The 13,963-nt window shown below is 47.5% G+C and overlaps 7 protein-coding genes across 7 annotated transcripts; 3 read left to right on the forward strand and 4 right to left on the reverse strand.

Annotated features, from left to right (window-relative positions):
• Positions 1-187: 187 nt before the first annotated feature.
• On the forward strand, positions 188-1,602 carry N7479_002953 (uncharacterized protein; the record flags this gene model as incomplete). The annotated part of the gene is made up of 5 exons (XM_057250650.1): positions 188-247; positions 303-830; positions 897-1,066; positions 1,119-1,203; positions 1,282-1,602. The coding sequence occupies 5 exons, from the start codon at positions 188-190 to the stop codon at positions 1,600-1,602; spliced, it is 1,164 nt and encodes a 387-aa protein (XP_057115082.1).
• A 572-nt stretch (positions 1,603-2,174) lies between these two features.
• On the forward strand, positions 2,175-3,322 carry N7479_002954 (putative mitochondrial phosphate transporter Pic2; the record flags this gene model as incomplete). The annotated part of the gene is made up of 5 exons (XM_057250651.1): positions 2,175-2,265; positions 2,318-2,323; positions 2,383-3,033; positions 3,094-3,217; positions 3,271-3,322. The coding sequence occupies 5 exons, from the start codon at positions 2,175-2,177 to the stop codon at positions 3,320-3,322; spliced, it is 924 nt and encodes a 307-aa protein (XP_057115083.1).
• A 437-nt stretch (positions 3,323-3,759) lies between these two features.
• N7479_002955 (uncharacterized protein) lies at positions 3,760-4,557 on the forward strand (the record flags this gene model as incomplete). Its single annotated transcript, XM_057250652.1, has 2 exons — positions 3,760-4,119; positions 4,252-4,557. The coding sequence occupies 2 exons, from the start codon at positions 3,760-3,762 to the stop codon at positions 4,555-4,557; spliced, it is 666 nt and encodes a 221-aa protein (XP_057115084.1).
• A 982-nt stretch (positions 4,558-5,539) lies between these two features.
• Positions 5,540-7,164, reverse strand: N7479_002956 (YagE family protein; the record flags this gene model as incomplete). The annotated part of the gene is made up of 2 exons (XM_057250653.1): positions 5,540-5,616; positions 5,670-7,164. The coding sequence occupies 2 exons, from the start codon at positions 7,162-7,164 to the stop codon at positions 5,540-5,542; spliced, it is 1,572 nt and encodes a 523-aa protein (XP_057115085.1).
• A 640-nt stretch (positions 7,165-7,804) lies between these two features.
• N7479_002957 (uncharacterized protein) lies at positions 7,805-8,866 on the reverse strand (the record flags this gene model as incomplete). The annotated part of the gene is made up of 2 exons (XM_057250654.1): positions 7,805-8,309; positions 8,367-8,866. The coding sequence occupies 2 exons, from the start codon at positions 8,864-8,866 to the stop codon at positions 7,805-7,807; spliced, it is 1,005 nt and encodes a 334-aa protein (XP_057115086.1).
• An 886-nt stretch (positions 8,867-9,752) lies between these two features.
• N7479_002958 (CTD kinase subunit gamma) lies at positions 9,753-10,546 on the reverse strand (the record flags this gene model as incomplete). The annotated part of the gene is made up of 2 exons (XM_057250655.1): positions 9,753-10,334; positions 10,388-10,546. The coding sequence occupies 2 exons, from the start codon at positions 10,544-10,546 to the stop codon at positions 9,753-9,755; spliced, it is 741 nt and encodes a 246-aa protein (XP_057115087.1).
• Positions 10,547-10,833: 287 nt separating this feature from the next.
• Positions 10,834-13,739, reverse strand: N7479_002959 (chloride channel protein; the record flags this gene model as incomplete). Its single annotated transcript, XM_057250656.1, has 6 exons — positions 10,834-12,312; positions 12,362-12,453; positions 12,503-12,617; positions 12,668-12,789; positions 13,033-13,565; positions 13,621-13,739. 6 exons carry the CDS (start codon positions 13,737-13,739, stop codon positions 10,834-10,836), a joined length of 2,460 nt encoding a protein of 819 aa, XP_057115088.1.
• Positions 13,740-13,963: the final 224 nt, after the last annotated feature.

A 13,963-nucleotide genomic window follows, 5' to 3' on the forward strand; every position in this document is an offset into this window, starting at 1 on the left:
CTTTATGGAGGAGGGCGGCGCCTGAGGCGTCTGCTGCTGTTTAGCCATCGGAGACGGCCTCCTACTCCGAATTGAACTATAGAAGAACTATATTTTCGAACTTTTCTTTCCCCGGATTTTTTAGCTACCCCAGATTCCTGCCTCCTGCACTTCATATTTACTTTAAATTTCTCATTCATACAAAACGATGCAAGAAGAGAGCCACAACAGTCGAACAGATATGGTAGAAGATGTGGAGGTGGGGAATGTATGCAGCACATCCTTTCCCCTTGATGTTAACATCTAACTAATCACGATGGTAGAAGGAAAGCCCTTTAGGGGAGATCGAGGTCAACTTGGAACAAGAAAAATCTCTCATTCGCAAGCAAGATCTTCGAATTCTACCCTTATATGCACAAGTCGCAGGAATTCGTTTTCTCCTCGGGGTGCTTGAAGCTGGCCTATTCCCTGGATTGGTCTTTTATCTCACATTCTGGTATAAAGTATCAGAGCGATCATTGAGGGTTGCTTTTATTTTGGCTTCTGCCACCTTGGCTGGTGCATTTGGAGGAGCCATTGCATATGGAACCGGGCATATGAATGGCGCACAAGGTCTTTCGGCCTGGAGGTGGCTCTTCATTATTGAAGGGGCCCCTTCATGCGCATCTGCAATTTTTGTTTGGTTCTTTCTCCCAGATTACCCAGAGACTTGTCGTTTCTTGAACTCTGAGGACAAGGCACTGGCAAAACAGCGACTCGCTGTGGAAGGAGGCCAGGGTATGGCTAAAGCAATGACTTGGATTGAGGCCAAGGCAGTGTTGACAGAATGGAGACTTTATGCCCACTACCTGGTATGTGCAAAATTCCTTAGGCGAAATAGTTGTATTCGTACGTTGACGTTAACTGATATCTTTCAGGTGTACTTTGCTATATCCGTACCATTTTCTAGTCTGTCTCTTCTCACACCAACTATCACCGCCGGCCTGGGTTATGAAAATCTACAGTCTCAGTTGATGACGATTCCTCCATATGCCGCTGCATACGTAGTAACTCTTGCGGTCTCCTGGTCTGCAGACTACTTCAATGCGTTTGTTTCCCCAAATCCACAGTCAGTCGGCGTCGCTAATCCAAAGATATAGCCGCGGTCTGCATTCTGCTGTTTTCTCATTAATTGGAGCGATCGGCTTCCTAGCTTCTGCTGTTCTTCCTCCAGACGCTTATGCGGTAAGCGCTCTTCTAGTCTAATACACAACATGCAACATTATATACAGGAACGAACAGATGCTAACGTGAGATCACCAGCACCGCTACGGATGCTTGATTGTCGCTACCTCGGGGGCATTCTCATGTATTCCTCCCCTCTTGGGCTGGCTGTCTTCCAATCTCCGCTCAACCGCTGGGATTGGTTTGGCCATTGCGATGAACATTTCCTTTGGGGCACCTGGCCAAATAGTAGGTGTCTGGATTTACAAATCTGATCAAGCCAAGAAAGGCTTTCCTACTGGCCATTGGACTAATGCAGGGCTCCTGCTGCTTGCTTCGGTCGTATGTGTTGCTTTAAGACTGTACTATGGGTGGCTGAACCGACGATTCCCTCAAGGCCAGATCAGATATGCCTATTAAGATACTCCAGATATATATTTGGTGTCATTGATCAGGGATATGTCCAGTTATATGGAACGAAAGCCACAGATGCATTCTTCTTTCTCTTCGTGTCTATTCTAGTTTGCTTGACTGCATTAAAATTATCTATGTACATAGTACTATTTATGTATTTATGCAGGGGGACTTCGGCTAGTTCGGCTTTGTACTTTGTATACAGCTCGGGCTGGTCGGGTATCATTGACGTCATTGATATGAGATATACATAGTGAACAATTTAAGTAGTTGATTTGCAAGAATAAAAGAATATCCAGAGAATGTATATTAAAGTAAATAAATAAATCAACAGTATATATGGATAATGTAGACAATATAGATAGTGTAGAGACAGTGTATGTAGCATAGGAAGATAGAAAAGCTTGAAATACCAACCTTGGAAAGGTTCGGGACGTGCGGAGATAAGCCACCTGGGCAGGCAGATCACTGATGACATAGTTCTTCCACTCTTCCAAGGTACAACTTTTCTTTTCTATTGATCTTGTTGACGTTGCAACTCTCCCCTCTTCTAGATATTTACATTTTGAATATACATCATGGCCACGCAAGAACGCAGGCTTCCTCTTGGGAAGATTGAGCCCAACTCCCTCAAGTACTTCGTCAGCTGTAGTTTCGGTGGTATCATCGGTATGTCCAAGATGCCAATCTCACAAGGCACGCACTAACAATATGACTCCAGCTTGTGGTATGTAACAGCTTCTAATATACAATTAATCTACTCAATTGACACCCAATTCCATATAGGACCAACCCACACAGCCGTCACACCGCTCGACCTTGTGAAATGCCGTCGCCAGGTTGATCCAAAGATCTACAGCTCCAACATCCAAGCATGGCGAACAATATTCTCCAAAGAAGGCCTGCGCGGCGTCTTCTTTGGCTGGTCCCCCACTTTCCTGGGCTACTCCTTCCAGGGTGCTGGAAAGTACGGTCTGTACGAGTACTTCAAGCACTTGTACGGAAACCAGATGTTCCCAGATTCAAACCGTACATTGGTCTTCCTCGGTGCTAGTGCCTCCGCTGAGTTCTTTGCTGATATGGCCCTGTGCCCCATGGAGGCTATCAAGGTTCGCATGCAGACCACGCTGCCACCATATGCTTCCACTATGCGTGAGGGCTGGGGGAAGATCGTCGCCAAGGAGGGCTTTGGAGGTTTGTATAAGGGACTGTACCCTTTGTGGGCACGGCAGATCCCTTATACCATGACGAAGTTTGCCACGTTCGAGGAGACAGTCAAGCTCATCTACCGCACTATGGGCAGACCCAAGGAGGAGTATGGCCAATTGACACAGACTGGTGTTAGCTTCTTGGGTGGCTATATTGCTGGAATCTTCTGTGCCATTGTTAGCCATCCGGCAGATGTTATGGTCAGCAAATTGAATGCTGATCGCAAAGGTGAGTTCATATTTGTTTTTGGCTGCAGCCTTGTGATGTATGCTAACCGCCCATTTGTAGCCGGCGAAGGTGCGATAACGGCTGTTTCCCGGATTTACGGGAACATTGGCTTCTCTGGTCTATGGAATGGTCTGCCTGTCCGTATTGTGATGCTGGGCACTTTGACCGGTTTCCAATGGCTCATGTAAGTGTCTGCTCCGTCCGGCTTGTGTGTACAGCGACGCTAACTTTCTTCAGTTATGACTCTTTCAAGGTGTTCCTCGGTCTTCCCACCACTGGCGGGCACTAAGTAGCCATGGCTATTGGGGATGTCTTGTTTTTCTAGAGCAATTGTATATAGTATAGGGAGTTGAATGGATAAATATTTGTTGAACAATATTACGTAGACCGCCTTTGATATCGGGGCAGAATAATGTTGGAGATCATCGCATTGTTGCCGGCGACGTCTGGCACGTACTCAATAGCCTCACCATTTCAGTCAATCGATTCACGCGTATCATCAAACGACTAATCGGCGAATAGTCAAGGATAAATATACAATATCCCGCTGCTTGCCATCCGATCCTTTGCTGCTGCTTCTTCTTCTTTCTTTCTATATTTCACACCACCCCCTTCGCCTTCACGTCGTGCTTTCAGTCAGCTCCGACCAAGGATCCCAAATTAAATACTGCTGTATTCACAACCCAGTTCCTCCGCACGCAACTGATCTCCCCTTTCATCACCAAAATGGAAGCTTCCCGCCAACCCCCCTCCATCCCACCAGCTAATCCCCCCAGCGTGGAGATTGCCTACAAGCGCAAGTGTATAGCGCTGAAGAAGCGTCTCGCAGAAGTCGAAGCTGAGAATGAAATTATGCGCACCCGCAATCGCCGCGGCTCCCAATACATCCAGAAAATGCGCCTGGAAACCTGCATGCTTCTCGAGCGTCTGACAAAGGTCACTGGCATGGCCGACGAGGCAAAGGCTGGCGCCGCAAACCCAGAACTGCGTGCCCGTGCCGCGGCCATGATGAATCCTGCACAGGGTGGAGCAGGCGTGCTTTTGGAAGACGATACCGAGGGTAGCTCCGATGAGCAGCCGCGCACGGTATGTTAATCTGCGTAAATCACCATCTTGTCCACACCTCCAATTGCCTAGCTTATACTCTACTCCCTTCCCTCTCGATTTGTCCATTCGTCCGATCCGAGCTGACATGTTTTGTTTTTCTATGTTGTATAGCCCGAGGAACGTCCCCTACGCGTTAAGCGCTCCCGCAAGTCCAACGCCGCCGGCATCGATGGCCAGGATGATGATATCCCCGCTCATGATGGACATCCCGAACCGGCAGATTCGGCTGGTGTAGCCCTGCCCCGTCTCGCGCCAGCTCCAACACAGGAGTCTCTTACTCACTCCTTCCGTGTGCAGACGGGTAATGGGTCCGCTGACCATACTCCGGCCGCTGCGGAGGCTGGTCCTGAATCTGGGACTACGCCGATGGATATGGATAAGGAGGAGTTTAAGGAGGCTAAGGTTGAGCAGTCCTAGTGACTGAGTTATATTTTGTCGTCTCTATTCTTTCTTTTTAGGCTTTGCAGATGTCATGACTGGGACTCTCTGCTGTTCTGTTCTGTTCGTTTCTTTTGAGGGTTTTATGCATCGGGTTCGGATGCGGTGCTGGTCTATTTTGCTTCTAGGTTTTTATCTTGTTGTTATTTTTGGTGGGCCTTGATTGAGCTTTTCTGCTACTCTATGGTCTCCTGGCGTTTATCTCTGATATGAAATTCAGCTGAGAAATCTTATGCTAAAAGCATGGTTGAAGTAACGGTTCTTCCCTGTAGCTTTTTAATATCACTCTTAGACTTTGTTATAGTTACTATTAGTCAAAGCAGTGTATCAAAGTAGAGTAAGGGAAAGAGAGAAAGTCGATGATGGTAGAAAAGGTGAATTTCTGTAGGTTTCTATCTGTTTGATATTTGAAAAGCTTCATAGTTACCACAACCTGGGGTGATAGGACATACGGACTACGAATACTTGGTTTTATTCGAAAGAAAACACCTGCAGAGTCATTCCGCAAGGTAAAGACAATGGCATTTAAATCTGATCGACACCATCTCGAATATACAGAACGCCTCTTTCCCGTGAAAAAAAAAACCACCTAACTCATATTAGAAACAAGAATGGGATATAATTATCTGGTATGAGTGTCTTCTGTCATGTACAGGTGAAGACATAACGAGTTTGGAAAGATGGTACAGATAGCAAGAGAGTGATATTAGACTCTGTGGGCGAATTCAGAATCCCTATGCGGTTGGATGTAATTAGGGGAGTTCTGTTGGGTGTTCGCCCCTGACATGCTGTGTGTTCCTTGTGTGATTGTCGATGTAGAATCGGAATGGATTGCATCACAAGACACATAAAAGAACATGCCAGTAATACATTCAGGGATATCAGGAAAGACTTGTATTCGCAGCACAACTGTTTGGTTGAGACGTGCATGGGCTGAGTGATGAGCACATCCTTTATCGCTCTAGTCTACTCCAGCGTAGAGATCGACAACAATGTTGATTGCAGCCACGAGAATCTCTGCGGCGATCAAGACGATGACTGATAGTTGTTAGAGAGTCGCTGTTAGATACCATAAGTGTAGGGAAACTTACCAATCCATTCGAGATACTCGCCATGGCGGTGTGTCAATTGGTCCTTTAGGACTGCAAGAAGATCTGCAATGACATCCAATCGTTCCGTCAGCAGACCAACACGCTGATCCATCTCCAGGTAGCTTCGGACAGCCTGGTAAACAGGCTCCAACTGCGGCTCTGCCCAGAAAAGTTCTGGGCTATCGAGGACAGATCCCTGCAAGTGAATATTGATGCGGAGAATAAAGAGTTCTCCAATCTGCATATTGATTTGCCGACGAGTGAGATTGACGCTACCAGTTTGCGCTATCTGGGCAGGTAGTGGCGCAGTGTCGGTGATTGTTTCTGACACAAGATCTTCGAAAAGCGATGTCTTGACCGACTGCGCCAGAGCATGAGAGATCGCCAGCTTGACCATATTATTGCGCGGATCACGAAGAGAGATGAAGTCGTTGTAGATCCTGGCTTGGTACTCGCGTGCATAGTAGAAATTAAAATTCTCGATCTGCGTGTCATCAGGACTCAATATGGAGGTCGCAAATTTGGAGATATCGGACAAGAATCGTGATTCTTGCGCAGGCGTCATTCCCCATATTACAACCGTTCCGTAGTCGAAGAGGAATACCTCGGGTGTGTGAATTGTGATGTCGATATCAGGAGTCTCTTTGACGACTACTTGTTCGTTATCATTTGAGTGAGTGCCCTCATCGTGTAGATCAATCAAGTCCTCTCTTCTGGTCTTCTTATTGTCTTCAACCTCCACCGCACTATCCGAGTATCTTCTTTCACTAGGTCGCCTCTCATGGTGTCCATTGCCACTTGGTTCTGGAAATAACCGTGCGTTCTGCTTTTCTTCGTACTGGTAATCAAAAGGAGAGTAGACGCATTCATCGTACAGCTTGGGGTTGGCTCCGCGAGTCTTGCTCCGTGACTTGAGGAACTTGATGACACCCTCGAGTCGATACGAATTGGCCGTGCAGTAAGCTGTTACTCGAGGTATGCGATCGCGGTCGGCTTTGCCCAATCGTGCAGCATGGCTTCGTGCGGCGGGGTCCTTGATGCGAGTGATTTGTGAATAGACATCCCGAGGGAAATCTCCGTCAGACCCTTCTTCCTCTTCCGTCACAGGGTCAGGCAGTAGTTTTAGTTTTTGCGCTTTTTTGGTTGTTCGCTGCGGTCCAATCTTAGATGCCGCATGTGATGGATTCGATACGGGGGTGAAGGGAGCCCCATGGCTATTGCGACGACGAAGCTTGCTATTCAATGCTGAGAGCATGGGTTGACTGCCGGGACGCGGCTGGCCACCCTGGGCGTTGACATTCTGCACGGGAGGTGAGTCTGATTGCAAGGGTTGGAATGTAGGATCGGATGTAGAAGCAGTGCTGCCGTAGGTGCTGATTTGTGTGAGCGGATTGAAGGATACCGATCGCGGCGTCCGGTTCGCCCGTGGTGACGTATTAGAGGCCGAGTTCTGATGTTGCGGCAGAAGAGGAGAATTCTCTGCGGCAGGCGCCATGGCGAAAGGAATGAAGTTTGTAGAGTTAGACGACAAACACCATTGGCAAAGGGAATTGGAGTTAGAAAAAGCAAAGAGTGAGGTAAAAAAAAGTCGAGGAAGCTGGCAACCTTAGAAGCTTCCAAGGTTTCACACATGTCCGCCTTAATAATCTGACCGGGTCCGGTTCTTGGCGTTTTTGTATCATTTTCACATGACAAGATATTTCGATATCTCTATATTTATAGGCTTACTTTAGATCATGATAGGCCTCGTTTCTTGAATGAATTTATTGCCAGACATTATTGGGCATAATTGACTGAATGATATATACATAACTCCCCCAAAATTGAATTGCAGACCAGGTTCTACTCCCGCCGAACACCATGCAACCCTAACACTTGAACAAAAATCTGTTTTTTTTTCAATGATTGGTCATAAATGGCTGCAGTAGACGCGGGGTTGGTTGCACGCCCAGTCGATACCGACTTTCTATTTGCACCAATGGGGCATCGAAAACCTCTGAAAGGAACATCAGTCGATGAAAGTGAGCGTGCCCCCCGTTGACACTGGCAGGCTGTAAATGTAACTTCCTGCTATGTCTGAAGATATGTGACACTGACCAAGAATCGCTTTTGACGGCCGTGCAAAATTTTCGATTTCACCGGCGAACAAATCCAGAAGGACCGCCTGCCTTCTGTCGGAGCCCATTGGCCTGAGCTATGGTACGGGTCCTCTGAAGCATGCTACCCTTGAGATTCCGTCCAGCCTTGGAAATTCTAGGGGCCAGTGCAGGCTTTGATGACTTCTTTGAGGACGGTGCATCCAGCACCCGAATGGAGACATCCCCAATGTTGATATCCTTGGGAAGCTTGTCCTGTTTATCTAGGAATCGCAACTTATTCGACTTCTTCGGCATAGCAAATTGATCTTCAGCCGGTGGTGTAGGAGGACGAATGGCGAACTCGGCGTTCAAAATGTCATCGGGAAGCAAAGCAGGAAGCGCGGCTCGTCGTGCATCTTGAGTAGTTGTGCCTTGGAGAGTAGCCGTGCTTTCGGAAAGCATATCATCGGTTGGGGCCTCCTTGGGCTTGACAATGGATTTAGCTTGCAACTTGCGACGCTCATCGAGTTTCCGTCGCTTCTCTCTCTTCAGTTGCTCTTCTCTGTTAAAAAAGCATTAGTCAAAATTGACTTTCCTAGCAGTAAGAAATCGCACGTACAATTGCTTGGCTGCTTCTTGCTTCTTAGCCTGCTCCTTGATTTTCAATTGTTGAGCAGAGTTATCAATGGTCTCTGGCGCATCATCGTCACTGTCATCTTCGTCGTCGTCATCCTGGGTTGGTGTTTCCGAAATTTCTTCTGGCTGTATTTCAAGTGGTTCAGGTTCTTCGCTATCGAATCGAATCTTCTTCCCTGCAGGTGCTTTCTCTCCATTTACGCTGGATTTCTCTGCTGGGTTATGTTTTGTAGCATCTTGATCTTTTCCAGTAACCTTCGGGTCGCTTCTTCTTCTCCGCTTGGTCTGCTGGTCTTCGGTCTTGCCAGCACTTCCTGAGTGTGCCTTTCGCTTTCCACTTGCACTTTCGGATGCAACATCTCCTCGTCGGGTAGCCGTCACCATCTTGGAATTGGTGGCAGAGGTGCCAGCGGGTTGGGGTTGTTGTTCTTCGGGCTGTCGCGTAAATAGACCCTTGGCAGCAGTAACCAAGTGAGCAAACATAGAGTGACAAGAAAATTGGGAAATAAAGTAATAAACCCAAATGGGGGAAACGGTTCCTCGTGTTGGTCAAGAGGTGAAGCAAAAATAAAAAATCTCTCGGCGATCAGGATTTCCCGAGAGCGGAGACGATAAGGAACTCCGCTATCAATTCCCTTCATCTACTCGGTATACTTCACATTTACTCGGTGGGCAAGTAGAGTCTATTTTGCTAATATATTAATTAAGTTCTCTTAGTCTATTATTAAAAACCAAATCTATGTCTTGCAAAATAACAGCTAGCGCCAAATATCGGAGCAAGCAACGTATTTATCGGATCATGTCAGAAATATATGGCGGTCTGAGAAACAACGACAGTAGCCAAATCCAATATATATACATGCAATTAAACATAACCCCTCTATATTGACTATACAGCAAGAATACTCGCCCGCTGATGCGCCCTCTATTGACAACTTAGTATATTTGGGAAGTCATATGTGAGAACACTCCAATGTGTTTTTGGATGTTCTTTTTGGATGTTCTTTTTAGATCTATATGAAGGTTGTAAAAAGCATAAACTGTGCAGATGACTTTTCTATGCATAGCCTTGGACATCCCGGCTGGGATAGAGCTCCTGCCAAAAACAATCCCTTCGCTTCCTGAAGGGACTGACGTGAGTCGAAATGAACATGGCAAGATTGGAAATTGAGAGTTGGAAAAGTTGAAAATCCAGTCATATGGCATGACCCTTGAATATTGTGCAACCAGATGCAAGTGATGTCACGCTGTGTATAGACCCCATTAAAAGACCAAAACGCTGCAGAGTCCCGAGTTGAACGCCTAGACCGTAAATAAAACCCTGGAAATCATTACGCAAAGCATAGCAAGCAATGTGCCCACTGAATTATTACTTCTTGATGCCGTATAAGTTCTTATAGAACTCCTCGTGCTTGCGAACACACTCGGCGCGTTCGAGCGCCTCCTCACGCGACCTGATAAAGTCATCCTCCCCAGTGGGGCTGAGCTCTTCCCACATCTGATTATATTCGTCGATATCGCTGCCAGTCATGGCCCACATGCTCTCACGCTGACGCTTGTTGCGCTCCCGATCCTCCTCAATGCGTTGCTCGATCTGCTTCTTGTCAAGGCGCAGTTGGGGCTTCTCGGACCTCGGTTTGCTGCCCCCCTCGGTGCCTTCCTCCTGTTCAAGATCCAGATGGGAGGGGTGGGAATCACGGTCTTTCAGAGCAGCGTCGATCTCGGCCACAGTTTCGGCGCTGAGGACTTCCTTCGCCTGGAGACCGTTCAGGACGTGGCGGACGTGCTTAACATTGGCTGCACCAGTGCCATCGGGGGGAACAACCGAATCCACCACACGCAGAATATCTCGCTGCATCATGCGCACGTACGGGAGATAGTTTTCCTTGATGGCCATTTCGCAGAGGTGTTCAATAAAGTACATGATGTTCGCGCGATTGTTCATATTGTTCTACCACACATAATGTCAGAATGGATCAATGCAATGGAAATTGTAACTCCTACCCGCTCGAGCTGTTCCAGGATGCATGAGTGAAGGTCCTCATCGAGGTCACGGTACTTGAGCGCATAATGGGCAGCCTTCTGCGATGATGTGACAGCGGCACTGAGATGCTGCAGCTGCGTAGTGAAGCGCATGCGCACCTCAAAAGGGTCGATCATCATTTTGTCTTCTGAATTTTTAGCTTGGTCAAGGACAAGAAGATTGGAAGCCGTAGACATGATAGGTGGACTACAGGGCGGTCAGTTTTAAACGCGACAGAAAATGTGGGGTTGAAAAACGCGGTGGGGTTATGTTTAGTCTGGCCACAATTTTATTTCAATAACCTACTACAGAGTAGTTCAATTTATGTACGGAATACAAGTAAACAAGATCCTCTGGCATTTATTTAAATGAAATCTGTAGGTATTTTAACATAATCTGAATATACATAGCAACATGATAGCAAACATCAAAGAGAATCCCGCCTTAACGAACTACCAAGACTGGACGCATCATTCCCATCAAGCAAACCAACCTCTTCAGCCTCATTATGATTTTGGAAATCCCGGAATTCTTCATCTCGAAGAGCTTCTTCGCGGCGAAACTCCACGCCGTTCAGCACTGACCACACATCTTTCTTGGTCAGTAGTCCTTGTAGAATGCCCTTGTTGGCAAACAACACATAACGCAAGCCAAGACGTTGAAACATTCGCAAAACAATCAAGAAAGTGATGTTACTGTTCAAGGTCATTGGTGTCTGGTCCATCCAAGGCCTTAGATCAAGGGTATCAACAGGGTCTGCAAAAGGTTGATGCGAAAAGAAGACCTGTGTCTCGTCAGAGAGGTTGCGGGTGGTAGGAGAGGTTGAGCATTTTAGAGCAAAAGAGAGCTCATTGCGAGTGATGTAGCCTAGCAGGATGGGGCTAGACGTGTCTGAAACTATGGGAAACCCGCGATATGTAGTGTTAGCTAGGAGGTTGCGGATCGATGCAATAGTATGACCAGTGGCAGTAATGAGGCTGATATCGTCCACGGTTGTCATGACCCGGTGGGCAGATACGTCTGGTGGAGTGGTGTCATCGCGATGGTCGAGGAAAGGATACTCATTTAGTCGAATCCATGACTCGTAGATACCTCGCTTTCCGAAGATGTCACCACACCACTTGGACAACATCACGGCAATCATGATCGGGATCACATAAGTCAACGCGCCAGTCAATTCAAACATGATGACGACAATTGACAAAGTCATTCGAGTAGCACCGCCAAGAGCAGCGGCAGCCCCAATAATTGCATACAAGCCAGGTGTGACGCATGGAATGTCTGGCTCGCATTTGCTAAACAGAAATGCGTTGGGATAAGATTCTTGCCACAAGCGGACTATGATGCCTAGAGCACGCCCGTAAAGAGCACCGATAGCGACCGAAGGAAGGATGATACCCGCAGGAATCTCAAGCCCAAATGTCAAGGAAGCCAAAAAAAAGGCCAGTAAAGCAGCTATGACTAGGTAGATTGCCACACCGACTGAGGCAGATCCTGTTGCGCAGAGACCAAATCGATCATAGGTCACACTGTTGCACTCGGCGAACAGGGACTGAACAAGCTCCGAATTCTGAGCCCGCATGAAGTGATTTGGATAGTTGACCAAAGCTGTAATGAGAGCCACGACAACCACTTCAATGATTGGCCGAGAGGAAGTTCGAGCTCGTCTCCACTTGGTAACTCTCGTATTCAGACGGATGAGGAATGCTCCATAGAGACCGCCGAGTATGCCAAGAATAATGAATGGGATAATTTCGAAGCGGTGCCAGCCTCGAGTGTAGGTGACTTGATACAGCACAATTTTACCTGTCCGGAATGGGTTCAAGGCTTGCAAAGTAACAGCTGCGACCATAGCACAGACAAAGCTTTGCCACATTGTCTTGTCGGGGAAGTAATATGAAAGTTGCTGGAAAAATCAGTAACGTAGATAGCACCAGATTAGTAAGAGCTCATACCTCTAAACTAAAAAGAACACCTCCGATAGGTGCCCCGAATGCGACTGAGATACCTGCGGCGGCCGCCGCAGAAAGGACCTCTCGTTTGCGTGCTGTGAAATGAGTGAGCGCGCGGAGAAAGATATAGAATCAGTAACGTACCTTCATTGCCTTTCAGGCCCTCGAAAGGTTTCATTAGGATATTCGCGCAGCAGCATGCAACATGCACAAGCGGTCCTTCTTTGCCTAGCCATAGACCGGATGCAACAGAAAGACACTGAAAATCGTCAGCAAATATGTTTTTTGATAAGAATAAGCTTGACTTACCAGGCCCAGTGATTTAATGGCAAGCGTCCAGGGCCCCATGAAATGTCGGATGACAGTTCCACCAAGGATCGTTTTGATTTCGGGGATTCCACTGTGTCGAGCATAAACAGCATAATTTCGCACTAGAAAGCAAGCACATGCAGCAAAGAAAACCTAGGGATTGTCAATATAGCTTTAAAAGCAAGACACTGAGATATCATTACCGAAAATACAACATAGAATATGTATCCAACCGTATATTTTCCTGCACTGGAGTTCGCTCTTAATGCATTCCCCCAAGGTGTCCAGTCCAGACACTTGGAGTGATCTATACCAAATTCCGATTCAGCAGTGAGACTTGTAGAGGCTTGGCGCCATCAGCTTACCATCGAGACCCCAGCAGCAAAAGGTCTTGTTAAGATAGAACTTGCCACCTCCGCTTCCATTTTTGCAATACCCGGACTTCAGATCACCCAGCCAATTTGTTGCAATGTCGATTGAAGCAGCGATTATTCCTACAGCAATGCCTGTCGCAACCAACACCAACCAGACATTGCTTGCATCAAGAAGTCGGCGAGCATGACCCAATAGTCCCTGTCCACTAGCGTAAAGAAGCCGTTTCCTTTGCCGCTCCTTCGTATACTCGTAGATCCAATCGATAGCGGTGAAGTCGTCATAGCCCACACGTCGTCCTGGGCCTTCCACATACCAGTCTAATGGTGCGCCATCTTTTGTTGCTTCCGCACCGCCGTTGAATCCTATCGGTGCATAAGGGTCAAGGGGCGACGCATCGCCGTTCTGACCACCTTGCGGCGCCGGAGAGCCAAAGCCAGTATCCGATCCGCCAGCGGGAGGGGAGAGAAGGCTAGACAGACTGAAGAACCGTGATCGTTGTTTTTGTTTTCGCTTGAAGGAGATCCTAAAGGAAGAAGCTGGTTAGTACCATAACAAAAGATGGATTGTCCAAGACATACGGCTCATGTAGCCCCTCGGCTTCCCGATTCACTTCTTGAGGCTGAAGGACATCCTGATCAGATCTTGATTGCGTCCCGGATTGACCCTCACCACCCGAGCCCTGACCACTCATTGACATCGTGGACCATAGATGAACTACGATATCGCGATATTGGCATTTCCTCGTAAAAATGACCTTGTTTCAAGGGCAGCTTTGTTGGACACACAGGTGTGGCGCAAGCTCCGCGACCGAAAGCGGTGTGATCCAGGTCTGGGCGGGGCTGCGCCACATGCGGCAGAAAGAAAAAAAGTTGGAGCGGAAGCCGATGAAGAGGAATTTCTTCTCTTACTTCAAACTTCACA

Source organism: Penicillium vulpinum (assembly GCF_028829585.1).
Source record: "Penicillium vulpinum strain IBT 29486 chromosome Unknown utg000001l_segment0_segment0, whole genome shotgun sequence".
In the NCBI taxonomy this organism is placed as follows: domain Eukaryota; kingdom Fungi; phylum Ascomycota; class Eurotiomycetes; order Eurotiales; family Aspergillaceae; genus Penicillium; species Penicillium vulpinum.